The sequence below is a fragment of the Salmo salar genome, chromosome 19 (genome assembly GCF_965601325.2).
Source record: "Salmo salar chromosome 19, fSalSal1, whole genome shotgun sequence".
In the NCBI taxonomy this organism is placed as follows: Eukaryota; Metazoa; Chordata; class Actinopteri; order Salmoniformes; family Salmonidae; genus Salmo; species Salmo salar.
In genome coordinates this window covers 53,132,269-53,144,389 of record NC_138309.1, presented here as the reverse complement: position 1 = coordinate 53,144,389, position 12,121 = coordinate 53,132,269, and the positions used below count along the sequence as shown (strand labels likewise).

At 38.9% G+C, this 12,121-nt stretch overlaps 2 protein-coding genes across 3 annotated transcripts; both read left to right on the top strand.

Moving 5' to 3' along the window:
• The first annotated feature begins 246 nt into the window (after positions 1-246).
• Positions 247-8,130, top strand: LOC100195253 (Leucine-rich glioma-inactivated protein 1). Of its 2 annotated transcripts, XM_045701841.2 has the most exons (10): positions 247-795; positions 953-973; positions 2,935-3,179; positions 3,440-3,511; positions 4,237-4,308; positions 4,409-4,480; positions 5,559-5,630; positions 5,786-5,955; positions 6,308-6,472; positions 6,683-8,130. In XM_045701841.2, exons 3-10 carry the CDS (start codon positions 2,989-2,991, stop codon positions 7,501-7,503), a joined length of 1,635 nt encoding a protein of 544 aa, XP_045557797.1. In that variant the 5' UTR covers positions 247-795; positions 953-973; positions 2,935-2,988; the 3' UTR covers positions 7,504-8,130.
• A 324-nt stretch (positions 8,131-8,454) lies between these two features.
• LOC106578978 (solute carrier family 35 member G1) lies at positions 8,455-11,866 on the top strand. The gene is made up of 3 exons (XM_014158338.3): positions 8,455-8,876; positions 9,960-10,131; positions 10,231-11,866. Exons 1-3 carry the CDS (start codon positions 8,456-8,458, stop codon positions 10,979-10,981), a joined length of 1,344 nt encoding a protein of 447 aa, XP_014013813.1. The 5' UTR covers position 8,455; the 3' UTR covers positions 10,982-11,866.
• The last annotated feature ends 255 nt before the right edge of the window (positions 11,867-12,121 follow it).

Below are 12,121 nucleotides of genomic sequence, written 5' to 3'. Positions count from 1 at the left end.
AAAAAGAGAAGAACATACAGTATCTCGGAAATAGGCAATAATTTCTTACTTTTTCAGCATCAGACCTGCATAATTCTCACTTGAAACATCGTTTTTGTGTTTAATGGTCTAATTACACAGTCTGTTAACACCTGACCAAAGTGATTAAGTCTTGCAATTTGTAGTCTAAGACACTTCCGATGTAGATATGATCACTTTTCCCGAAGTAGCTTGGTGGTAGTGAAATACTTTTTCAAAGTAGCTTTAGTTAAGTAAACTATATATTTTTTAAGGGTAGCTTTAGTGTAGCTTAACTTCTTCTAGTGTGAAGTACGCTACTTGGTAGTGTGGTAAACTATGATTTCAGAGTAGGTTCCCCAACACTGTAAGTAGCTAACGTTAGCGTTGTCTTGTCTCCTATGTTGCACACAATGGGTAACGTATGCAGCTAGCCATGTAACATTGAAGCTAGCCTATGACTGTTGACTATGGCCAGATAGTTAGCTAGGTATTGTGATATGGATGAAACAAACGGATCGAGTATAAAGCAGACATTTGTTTCTGACCTAAGATAATGTCGAGATTCAACTACATTTACGAGTCTGTTCATATGTATCGCCATGCTCACGATTAGCCTACTGTTTGTTTACATTAAGAAAGTCGCGTATGATGACGTATAAGAGAACGTGTATGGTTAGAGAGCAGAGCGTAGAGATTCTAATGGCGTATTTTTGTAGGCACTAACTCCGCCATGGTTCGTTGGACAAAGGGTGTGGGGAAAATTAATGTCGTTTTTGGATAAAAGGCGAAAATAAGGTCTGTCATGTGAATTTTGAAGAATTTATGTAATAATAAAAAACATATAAAGGCTCATAGAACAAAACATAAGATTTCCTACGCCTGTGTTAACCCCAGACTTTATTTTCGCATTTATTCTAAAACCCTGTTCTTTCCCCATTCATTTTCCTCATAGGGATGGCTGAACGAACCAAAGGTAGGTAACTTACTTCCAGGTTTTAGGGCTACAAGCTGGCGAGCTCTATTTGTGATTCACACAAAAACAAAGGTGCATGAAAAGACCACAAATTGCTGTATTTCAAACAGTGAACTGCTACAACCAATGATATACACTGAGTGCACAAAACATTAGGAATGCCTTCCTTTTTTTGAGTTGCACTCCCTTTTGCCCTCAGAACAGACTCAATTTGTCGGTGCATGGACTCCACAACGTGTCGAAACCGTTCCACAGGGATGTTGGCCCATGTTGACTCAAATGATTTCCACAGTTGTGTCAAGTTGGCTGGATACACAAGTTCAAGGGCACTTCAATATTTTGTCTTGTCTATTCACCCTCTGAATGGCACACATACACAATCCATGTCTCAATTGTCTCAAGGCTTAAAAATCCTTCTTTAACATGTCCCCTCCCCTTCATCTACACTGATTGAAGTGGATTTAAAAAGTGACGTTAATAAGGGATCATAGCTTTCTCCTGGATTCACCTGGTCAGTCTATATAATGGAAAGAGCAGGTGTTCTTAATGTTTGGTACACTCAGTGTATATATATATAAGACCATTGGCCACAACCAAAATTACAGGACCTCTCCAAATCAAATAATATTTTCAACAAATCTATGGTTTGATTCCATTATCACATTTGTTGAGAAGCAGATACACACACAAGCATGCATCAGATATTCAGGTATTGATTTGAATAATAAAAGCATGGATTTTTTGGGGAAAAAAAGAAGTGGCAAAAATAGACAATTCTAAATAGAGTAGGCCCTTAGTCTATTTTGAACATGCACACGCAGAGAAATCACCCTTTTAATTATTTGTATTTTATGTGGGCATATGCAAATGTACTGTAAGGAAATGGGGTTTTGAAGTAACCATTAACCATATCTGCTATCCTGGCTGTACTTATGTGGGCTTTCATAGATTCCGTTAAAGATTCCGTTATAGATTCCGTTATATCAAATGGGAACAATAGATCTCTTATTCTTCTGAATACTGTAATTGAACTCTTTGGAAAATGGTGGGATGGCAGGGGTGAACTTTTCCAGTCTTGAACAGAACTCCACTGTTATTTGAATTGGATGGGTTTGATCCCCCATTGAACTCAACAAAGACACAGCATTTGATTCAGTATGTTCGCTGAGAGAGCTAAAAAGAAAAAAGAATTTGGTTGAGCACAGAAATGTAAGGCGACTTTTAGAGCCAGCTGGGAACAAACTGATTAAAATAATTATTTTAGGATAATATTATTATAGCTGCATCATATTACATATGCTATTATAATGTTTTTGTTATTATGATTTTGATTTGGTTTTTTATTATATTGTTATTAGCCTACATTGCTATAATTGGGATTTTATTATGCTATTCCTATTACTATTATCATCAGCAGCAGCAGCAGCAGCAGCAATAGCAACATTATCAATGAGCGAGACGCAGGTGCTCTTCCAGCTTCCATAGACTCTTCTAATGAATAGGCCGTTCCGCATTAACCATTCAAGGATTTCGTGCGCGCATAAATAATAGTCTGCGTCTCTCAAAAAAATAAGCTCTCCAGGGACTTGAGGCTTTCATCTTTTCTTATCCGATCGAGCCAAATAGATACGTATTCAGACCTTCATAATAAAACATATAGAGCTAGCCTAGTTCTTACAAATAAATAACACTATACAAACTGTGTAGCCTATATTGGATCTATTTTCACTTTTGGAATTACAACGTATTTTGGAGGATTTTAATCTGTCCAAGGATCGGAGACCTTTGTTTTATCTTCCCTCTCCTGCATTTGTAAATACTGCGCCTTGCAGAACGAATCTTTTGGATTAGTGCCTGGTCATTGAGATACAAGCTGCATTCATCACTGCAAATTCATCGAAGCAAATACAGACATTCAAGATTTGGCATTGAAACATTTTAATTTTGGATTTTTCCTTGAGGTTCATGTTCAGAAATATTCGACGGACTGGTTGTCACCAGAGAGCAACACGAGGATGGGATATGCAAGCAAAACCCTGAAAGGATGCATGGTGTTTATTTGGATCGCCACGGTCCTGCTTTTATCGGAGACCAGAAGAGTGAAGCAACCTAGATGCCCCGCATCTTGTACGTGCACCAAAGATAATGCACTGTGTGAAAATATAAGATCGGTCCCTCACAGCTTTCCACCTGATGTCGTTTCATTGTAAGTGCTTTGAATTAAATATTGTTAATTATTTAAATCATAATATTGGCAGTGGCATTAATATGGGGCTGTCGTATGATCAATCTTTCTTTGTCTAGTATTTTGAAGATGTTGAATAGAATAAAATAACAGCGCAAGTAAAGCAGCAAATTGAAATTATATAGACCTACAATCAAATTAAATGGTTGATAATTTATCAATAATATGAATCTATGTTCTGATATATTGCCTCATTTCATTTGTACCATGTTTCTATGCAGATCTTTTGTCAAGTCTGGATTCACCGAAATCACTGGAGGAAGCTTCTTACACACGCCTGCTCTACAGCTTCTGTGAGTTTGACGTCGTTACTCAATTATTTTTCAAAAATATCTACTAAAATGAGGGTCCATGTGCATCAACAAAGCACATCCCTGTTCCCTCAGAGGAAGAAGAGCAGGGTTATGTCATAACAGACAGCACATGATCTGGGTGGGGGGTGGGGGGGTCTTGGCTGCTGAGCTGAAATAAAAATGTCTCAATGAAATGAAACCACAATAAACTTCTCTCAGAGTACTCTTAACATTACAGTAAAGCTATTGTCTGAGGTACCACCCATTCCTCAACATGACACAGTGTGAAAACCTACTTGCACATAATGTCCCTCATGTGAACAGATTATTCACAATTATCTATCACAAGACATTAGTTTCAGGAAAACATGTATCTTGGCATGGAGGTTTCCCTCTTAATGGTGCCAAATGAGTCAGAGTTTGTGGGAAATATTAATAATACTGTCAGAATAGGCTGTGCTATGACATGTTTTGTTGGGAATACAAATGTTTTTATTAGAGGCTTGTGAAACAGTTGTTTTGGGAACTTTAATAAAACAGTACAAGTGTGAACAGGAGGATTAGGATAAATGAAAATGAAGTGGTTCACATTTTTTAGCAGAGGGGTTGCTTTCAACTCAACCATTGGGAAATATTTATATTCAAGTATGAGTAAAAACGACAATGTGACAGAGCAGTGGTAATAGAAATTATGGAATGTAAACTCTTCTCTATTTTCTTAACAGTCTTTTCACTGCCAACACGTTTGACTCAATTGATGAGGATGCGTTCCTGGGACTACCGCATCTGGAGTACCTGTGAGTTGTACTCTCTCTAATGGATAAGATACAAAAAAATGCATAATATGATGATTTAATCCTCAAAATATGTTATTACATGTTATTACCTCATTCACAGGTTTATCGAAAACAACAAAATTGCTTCAATATCACCATATGCATTCCGGAGCCTAAAAGCACTGATACACCTGTAAGTATAAGAATGTCCTTTTTTTACTTTCTTACAATCTGAAATCGTGGAAAATGTGTCATTTACATATTGTGTTAACCATACTTGAAAACAGAAATAGAGTATTGTAACCAATATCCTTGCAGGCTTTTTGCTTCTGCCTAGGGTGCATACCATTATCAGCAACATGGTTGACTGAGGTCCCCATAGGTACATTCAAATATTAAGCAAATGGACCTCGGTGGTGTCCACTTTATCATTGTCAAAAATGCATAGGATGCAAGTCCTATTCCAGTGATATTGAACAAGGTTAACCTCCCTCACTTCTGCCCACCCTTAGTGGCTTTGGAATAAAGTTGATCTTTATGGTTGTCAGGGATACACTATTTTGGCATAAAGCAGGTGTTTCTGGTTGTCAGGGATACAGTATTTTCAACCTAACTTCCGTTTCCCCTGAAAAACATAAGTAGGGACTACGCTCAGGCAGCTTTCTACGACTGCTACGTTAGGTTACTTCTGCCAGATCAAGTTGCCAAAGGACACTCTGTGGTGGGTCTAATATCACATGTAACCTTGGTGACCTCGCTGACTGTGAATATTTCCAGTTTTCACACCAGAATATTTGCATCAGGCCCTCAAAAAACCCTTGAAATCCAAATAATGTATATTGGCAAACATGTTACAAAAACATTGGTTTTACTTATCATGTGACCATCATCAGTATGCCTTGCCAACACTCTGAAAGGTAGCTTTCTATAGAAAAAAAGACAGACATGAGTGGACATGTGTTTACTGAATCATTATTCTAAGAACTTATACCCTTTCACTATTTTTTGTAGATTGTATGAGTCCACTCTTGAAAATCTAATTATAACCAAGAACGATATGACCTGGGGGGCAAAACTAAATATAATACCTGCTCTGTAACCTTACTCATACATCTGAAAAGGGCCTATCCAGTGACAGAGTGAAACCTAATGCTGGGTTCCAAGAACGTCTCTTTTTGGAAGTCAGCCACAATATATTGTGTTGATTCAGGACATACTGTATTTTTCCTGTTGTGGTCTAAAACTCACATTGTTTTCCTCTTTTTTATTAGGAGCCTGGCCTATAATAACCTTGAGACATTACCCAAAGATGTTTTCAAGGGCATGGATGCTTTGGCTAAAGTGTGAGTCTTTTTTTGTTCTTCACATAACCAGCGGCCTTATGGGTAACGTCAACATCTAAAGTGTACTTATGTTAAACCAAAAAAGTGTGAGTATCTTTTCATTCAAAATATTCAGGTTTTGATTTATGCATACTTTGCTAACCTGTTTTTACCAGAGATCTGAGAGGGAACCACCTGGAATGTGACTGCAAACTAAAGTGGCTGGTGGAGTGGATGCGCACCACCAATGCGACAGTTGACCAGATCTCCTGCAGTGGGCCCCCGCTTTTCCAAGGGAAACTGATCAATGACCTTGTGCCCGGGTCATTTGACTGCATAACAGCAGGTGATTGGTGCAATTATTATTTCACACCTTGGAATGTTAATCTCCTTAACTATTGCTGCCTTGTGAAATTCAGCACTGTGGCCATTTGAATTAAATGCAATAGACTCCAATAGACTTAGACTCCAATAGACTCAGACTCCAATAGACGCCAAGACTGTAAATGAATTACTAGTCAGGATAAAGTGAAAATGATAACACTAGGGATTAATTACACTGTAGAGTATGTACCTACAGTAGCCTACAAACTACTGAAACAGTCACCAAGGAAGAATTCCAGTAATGTTGCCTCCTCTGGAAGTGATGTTAATCAAAAACAAATTGTTTACATGAATACATCTGTTTTGTATTGCAGAGTTTGCCTCTTATCAGCCCCTGACGTTTGAATCCATTTCGGTGGAGTCCTTTACCTTTGGCATGGACCAGTTTGTTGTGTTTGCTCAGCCCTTCACTGGTACATGCAGCTTCCTGGAATGGGATCACGTTGAAACGGTTTTCAGAACCTATGACAGCGTTCAAAGTGAGCAATATGTGTTTTACAGTATATCATCAGATGATGAAATGATATGCCAAGTGTGAACTGATATTGTAGTACTGTATCTGTCTTACCAAAAAAACGATATATTTTGTAACCTAAAATGTATAGTTGTATGTTTGAAGTGTTTTTCTCACAAATATTTACTTTATGTTCCTATGTACTAATACTTAGTTTTTGGTCCTTGTTTTACAGGTACATCCACTGTGGTATGCAAACCCATGGTGATTGATAATCAGCTGTTCATCATTGTAGCCCAGCTCTTTGGTGGCTCTCACATTTACAAGCGGGACATCTCTGCCAACAAATTCATAAAAATCCAGGACATTGACATCCTGAAAATCAGGAAACCTAATGACATTGAGACTTTCCTTATAGATGGTGAGTCCTTCTTCGTGATCGCCGACAGCTCCAAGGCCGGTTCTACCACAGTGTACAAATGGAATGGCAATGGGTTCTACTCTCACCAGTCCCTCCATGCCTGGTACCGTGACACAGACGTGGAGTACCTGGAGATCACTGGTAAGCCCCATCTGATCCTAGCAAGCAGTTCCCAGAGGCCTGTTGTCTATCAGTGGAGCAAGAGCCTGAAGAAGTTTGACCGGCGCACTGATATCCCCGAAATGGAGGACGTGTTTGCGGTCAAGCACTTTAAGGTGAAGAGTGAACTTTTCATCTGCCTGACGCGTTTCATCGGGGACTCCAAGGTGATGAGGTGGGACGTTTCCATGTTCAAAGAGGTACAGACAATGCCGTCGCGAGGCTCCATGGTGTTCCAGCCCATCTCCATCGGCAACTGGCAGTACGCCATCCTCGGCAGCGACTACTCCCTGACGCAGGTCTATCAGTGGGACTTGAAGAGGGGCCAATTTGTTTACTTCCAGGATCTAAACATCCAGGCACCAAGGGCATTCTCTCTGGTGTCCATTGACAACAGAGAGTTTCTGCTGGCCTCCAGCTTCAAAGGGAAAACTCAGATATACGAGCACCTAATGATTGACCTGAGTAATAATTAATTAATGAAAACAATTAAGGAGTGTGCAGTTGACAAGTGCAGTAGCACTGAACGCTGTGGAGAGGATGACTATACTGCACCGCTATTTGCATGATATAGCCCACTAATAAGAAAGAATTCCTGATGAATGCCTTGCTAGAAACATCTACTGTGTCCCTCTCTTTCACAGCACTCTTTCTTCTTTTTTTCCTCGTAGACAAAGCAATTGTTGACGTACAGCAGCTAAGCCCTACACTACGGTAACTACGGTAATTCCTGTGCTATAAAATAAATTTAAGAGGTAAAATAAAGTAAACAAGAATTTTGCTTGTAAAGTACTCATTAACATTTAACTGACAATTTCCCAAATAAAATGTTTACGTTTTTACAATGATGAGTAAATTAATACAGTGTTTTGTATGTAGAGGGGACCACTCCAATCATGTTATATCTTTCATATGGAGCTATAGTTTTAGATTTTGAAATTACATTTTTAATTGAACCTAATCTAGGCCTAAATCTGTGTAATTGCAATACTACAAAAACCACACATGTATTCTAATCTGTAGTAAGAGTGTGTTTTGTTTTAAATGTTGCTGTATTTTATGTATAGTAGACTAGTAATAAACCAATTTCATAAAAGCATAAATGTGTTGTCTTCAAGGCCTTGTTTAATAAACAACACAACTGCATTAGCCTACACATGATTTAAACATCTTGTCCCATGAAGTTAATATAAAATTGCTATCATAATCATTCTATAACAACAACCCCTCTTTAGATAAGTACCCCAATAATGTCCAACATTTATTTCAGTTTTGTAGAACGAGGTCAAGGTTGAACCCTTTCTTGATTAAACATGAATTTAGGGTAACGTTTTGGTTGGCCAACTGGATTGCCTACCGGGAAGGAAATTTTGCTACCGGTATGTTGTTTGTTGGATAGCTGCCCCCCGTGGTTAAAGTAATCATTGCATGTTAATACAGTGGCCACCAAGGTTACATATTAAACCGGTGTGTCACTCACTCTCAGGCAGAGAAGGGTGTAAGCTACCTCCAAGGCATGTTCACCTGTTGCATCTTACAATGGGGGATTTGACGGACAGTAATAGCATTGATGACCGAGTTCTATCGGTCGTTCCCCGTAGAGAGGAGGACATCAAAGTTGTATTTCACAAAGTTGGCGATGACGACGACGATGAATACACTACTGAGAGAATCCATTTACAAAGTAATAGTCATGACGAGAGGGGCAATGATAAGGATGCAAGGACTAGAACAATGGAAAGCAGCGCGATGCAAAGATTCTGTCCTCTCATATATTGTAGAATTGGCGGCGGCGGGGATCCCATCTCAACGGACGCAGTAGACACAGTTGCCAAAGGTAGCCTTCACGGTAAAGTTAGAGAGAATGTATATCATTTCGCTATTTTAAGAGATCTACTAACGCAACCACGTGTTTGTTGTGTATTAATATAGTCCATTATATGACTGGATCTGCTTCCATCTAGTTGAAGTGATGAACTTTAAGATAGATGGGGTAATGAAAAGCATTGGCGTAGCCAATGACGACCTCCGTAGCAGCAAGTTATGTAACTGACGTAATCGCTGTTCTCTAACTACGGAATTACTTTACTGATAATCATACATATTGCCGCCAATGCGCTTTCATTTTAAACTAGCTAATAATAGCCAATATATTGCAACATTGTGGCCGCGTCACCTCTCACTTTCATCAGACTGATTATTAATTATTGAACGTAATCCGGTTTAACATTTTCATCCTCTTCAAAGGGGATGACGAGGCATTTTCCCACCAGTTACAATTCTATGTAGCTCTAACTTCTTGAATGGTTTTCCCAATTTTTACAACAGAAAACACTTAGTAATTTATTAGTTTTTTTTCCAACATTGGCTCCTTATTTGTAATTTTGGTATGATTACAAAATTGGAAAGAATGAGCACCCAGCCGACAGGTTGTAAATCAAACTCACAAAGAAGTCTAACAATGGTGTCCTCTGTTCTCAGATGAGTAATAATCTTCTGCATCCTTCCACACAGTCTTCCATATGTTTAGTCAGTACAATTTCCCCTGATTCTTCCTGTTCAGTTTGAGCCTCCTGCCAGTTAGAGGACATGGGTTCATGGCACTCTTTTTATGTTGGGAATAAACATTAGCAATCAGTGGGTACAGTGTGTGACAGGTCAATTTTCAGGTGTATGTAGTAATATTAAATACCTGTAATCCCCCTACAGCTTTTAAAACTTGTCAAAAGGTTGCCTGTAACTGTAAGCCTTAGCAGGGATTCCCTTCAACAAAAGGGCTTTTAATATCACATTTGAATACTGTACCTCTTCCTCCTCCCATTTTGCCATTTCAGACAAACAAATATTCAATTCCGTTTTAGTAGTAGGTTAATGTTCAGTTCCAGTCAAGCTATTTTAACCAGTTAATGTGTCCTCCTCCCTCTGTCCTCAGAGAAAAAGCATTGTCCAGGACTGGGCCTGTTCTATGGCCTGCTGGCAACAGTGTTCTTCTCCGTTATAGCTCTTCTGGTGAAGACAATCGATGGAGTCCATGCTGTAGAAATCAGTGCCATTCGCTGTTTCTTCCAGATGCTGTTTGTGATGCCTATGCTTATCTATCACAAGTACGTTATTACAAAACTATATTTATCTGTATTGAACAACTTGACCCCTTGACCCCTGATATTTACATACAAATATTTCACAATTTCCTGTTTTTTTAGGACTGGCTTCCTTGGGCCAAGAGACAAGCGGATCTATTTGGTGATGAGAGGATTCTTGGGTTCTAACGCCATGATCCTATTGTTCTATGCAGTTCAGCAGATGCCCCTGGCTGATGCAACAGTCATCATGTTCAGCAACCCAGTGTTCACTGCCTTGCTAGCCTGGATCTTCCTCAAAGAGAAATGTACAATCTGGGACTGTGTCTTCACTGTGTTCACGTTGGCTGGTGTCATAATGATAGCCAGGCCTCCCTTCATATTTGGTGCTCGTATAGAGGAAATAGAGGGAGACTACACCAATCATCTCAAGGGGACTATTGCAGCCTTTGGTGGAGCGATGGGAGCAGCCTGCACTTTCGTAATACTCAGGAAAATGGGCAAAAGTGTCCACTACTATCTGTCCGTGTGGTACTATGCTGTGATTGGTTTCATTGAGTGTTTCATCGCTTTGTTTATACTTGGTGAATGGACCATTCCATTCTGTGGGAGAGACAGGTGGATCCTTATGCTGATAGCGATCCTGGGCATCGCTGGCCAAACGTTCCTCACCAAAGCACTTCAGATTGAGAAGGCCGGCCCTGTGGCCTTGATGAGGACCGTCGACGTGGTCCTAGCTTTTATTTTCCAGTTCATTTTTTTCAACCGAAAGCCCACCATGTGGAGTCTCGGTGGGGCATGTTGTGTGGTCGTCAGTACTTGCGGTGTGGCGCTAAGGAAGTGGTACAGCAACACACACCCAAGAAAGAGCTAAGAACCACACACCACACAAATAAATTACTTTTTTTGCAAGGAATAAATTAAAGTTGATCAGTTAATATGTTAATGTTCAGCAGACGAGTGAAAACCAAAGAAGCAACATTACATCCAAATGATACTGTAAGGTTTTGAACACAAAACTGGACACATTTCAGTATTTACATCTACATACTGTACTTAGAAAATAGGGTTTCTCAAAGGTGCTTTGGTAAGGGTGATATGTCAAACCATAATGACTCAAAGAACACTTAAATGGTTCTTTGCATTGAGGAAAAGGGTCCATTCATCTTTTAGTGATTATTAAAATGTAGCGATGGCGGCTCATTCAAATATTTTGGGGCGTGGTTTGCGCACAGATCTTTTTGTGCAACCGTGAGTGAGTGTCATTCCAGTTGATCTAATATGTTGTGTTGTGTCATTAAAAATGACTCGGGCCAGTAATGGTCTCTTGTTAAAAAGACTCACATAAAGCCTTGTGTCAATTGACAACTGTTGACTAAATCTCAATTCTCTCCTCAGAGACCCCCAGCCGTTCCAGAACTAGCACATCTGATTCAACTTGTGAATTAACATAGTAATAACACCGTCATTTTAACAATATAATATGGCTAACCCTATAAGAAGGGTGTTCTATATAGCACCAAAAAAAGGTTGTAACGTTTTTTTATTGGATCTCTGTATAACCTTAAAAAATTGTTCTATATAGCACCAAAAATGGTTCCACTGTGGTTACAAGGAAAATAACACTGGTAGTGGCACTATATAGAACACATTTTTCTATCTGTACTGAGTTCATCAGTATCACGTCAGTACAGTGTAGGCCGTCATTGTAAAATAAGAATTTGTTCTTAACTGACTTTCCTAGTTAAATAAAGTTAATATATATATATATATATATATATATATATATATATATAATTTATTTTTTATCAGCAACATCTTATTGTATTTTAAATGGGCTGATATCCTTTATTTTAATATACTGCTGGTCAGAATCGGTTTGTTGTGGAAATTTCGAAAGTAACAGGGTGATTTGTTTTCTTTTTTTTCCGCAAATATGTTTAAAAGATTGCTTTTTGCAATGTGTCACTGAGATTGCTGGATAGCAATAATATTCTGTTGACCCAACGGGTAA

What these genes read in the sequence shown, in the direction of transcription:
- LOC106578978 (XM_014158338.3), top strand. Translation starts at nt 8,456, where the DNA reads ATGTTAATACAGTGGCCACCAAGGTTACATATTAAACCGGTGTGTCAC. An exon ending in TGCCAAAGGTAGCCTTCACG is followed by an intron (nt 8,877 to 9,959) that starts GTAAAGTTAGAG and finishes CTCTGTCCTCAG; the next exon opens with AGAAAAAGCATTGTCCAGGA. An exon ending in CCTATGCTTATCTATCACAA is followed by an intron (nt 10,132 to 10,230) that starts GTACGTTATTAC and finishes CTGTTTTTTTAG; the next exon opens with GACTGGCTTCCTTGGGCCAA.
- LOC100195253 (XM_045701841.2), top strand. Translation starts at nt 2,989, where the DNA reads ATGGGATATGCAAGCAAAACCCTGAAAGGATGCATGGTGTTTATTTGG. An exon ending in ATGGATGCTTTGGCTAAAGT is followed by an intron (nt 5,631 to 5,785) that starts GTGAGTCTTTTT and finishes TGTTTTTACCAG; the next exon opens with AGATCTGAGAGGGAACCACC. An exon ending in AACCTATGACAGCGTTCAAA is followed by an intron (nt 6,473 to 6,682) that starts GTGAGCAATATG and finishes CTTGTTTTACAG; the next exon opens with GTACATCCACTGTGGTATGC.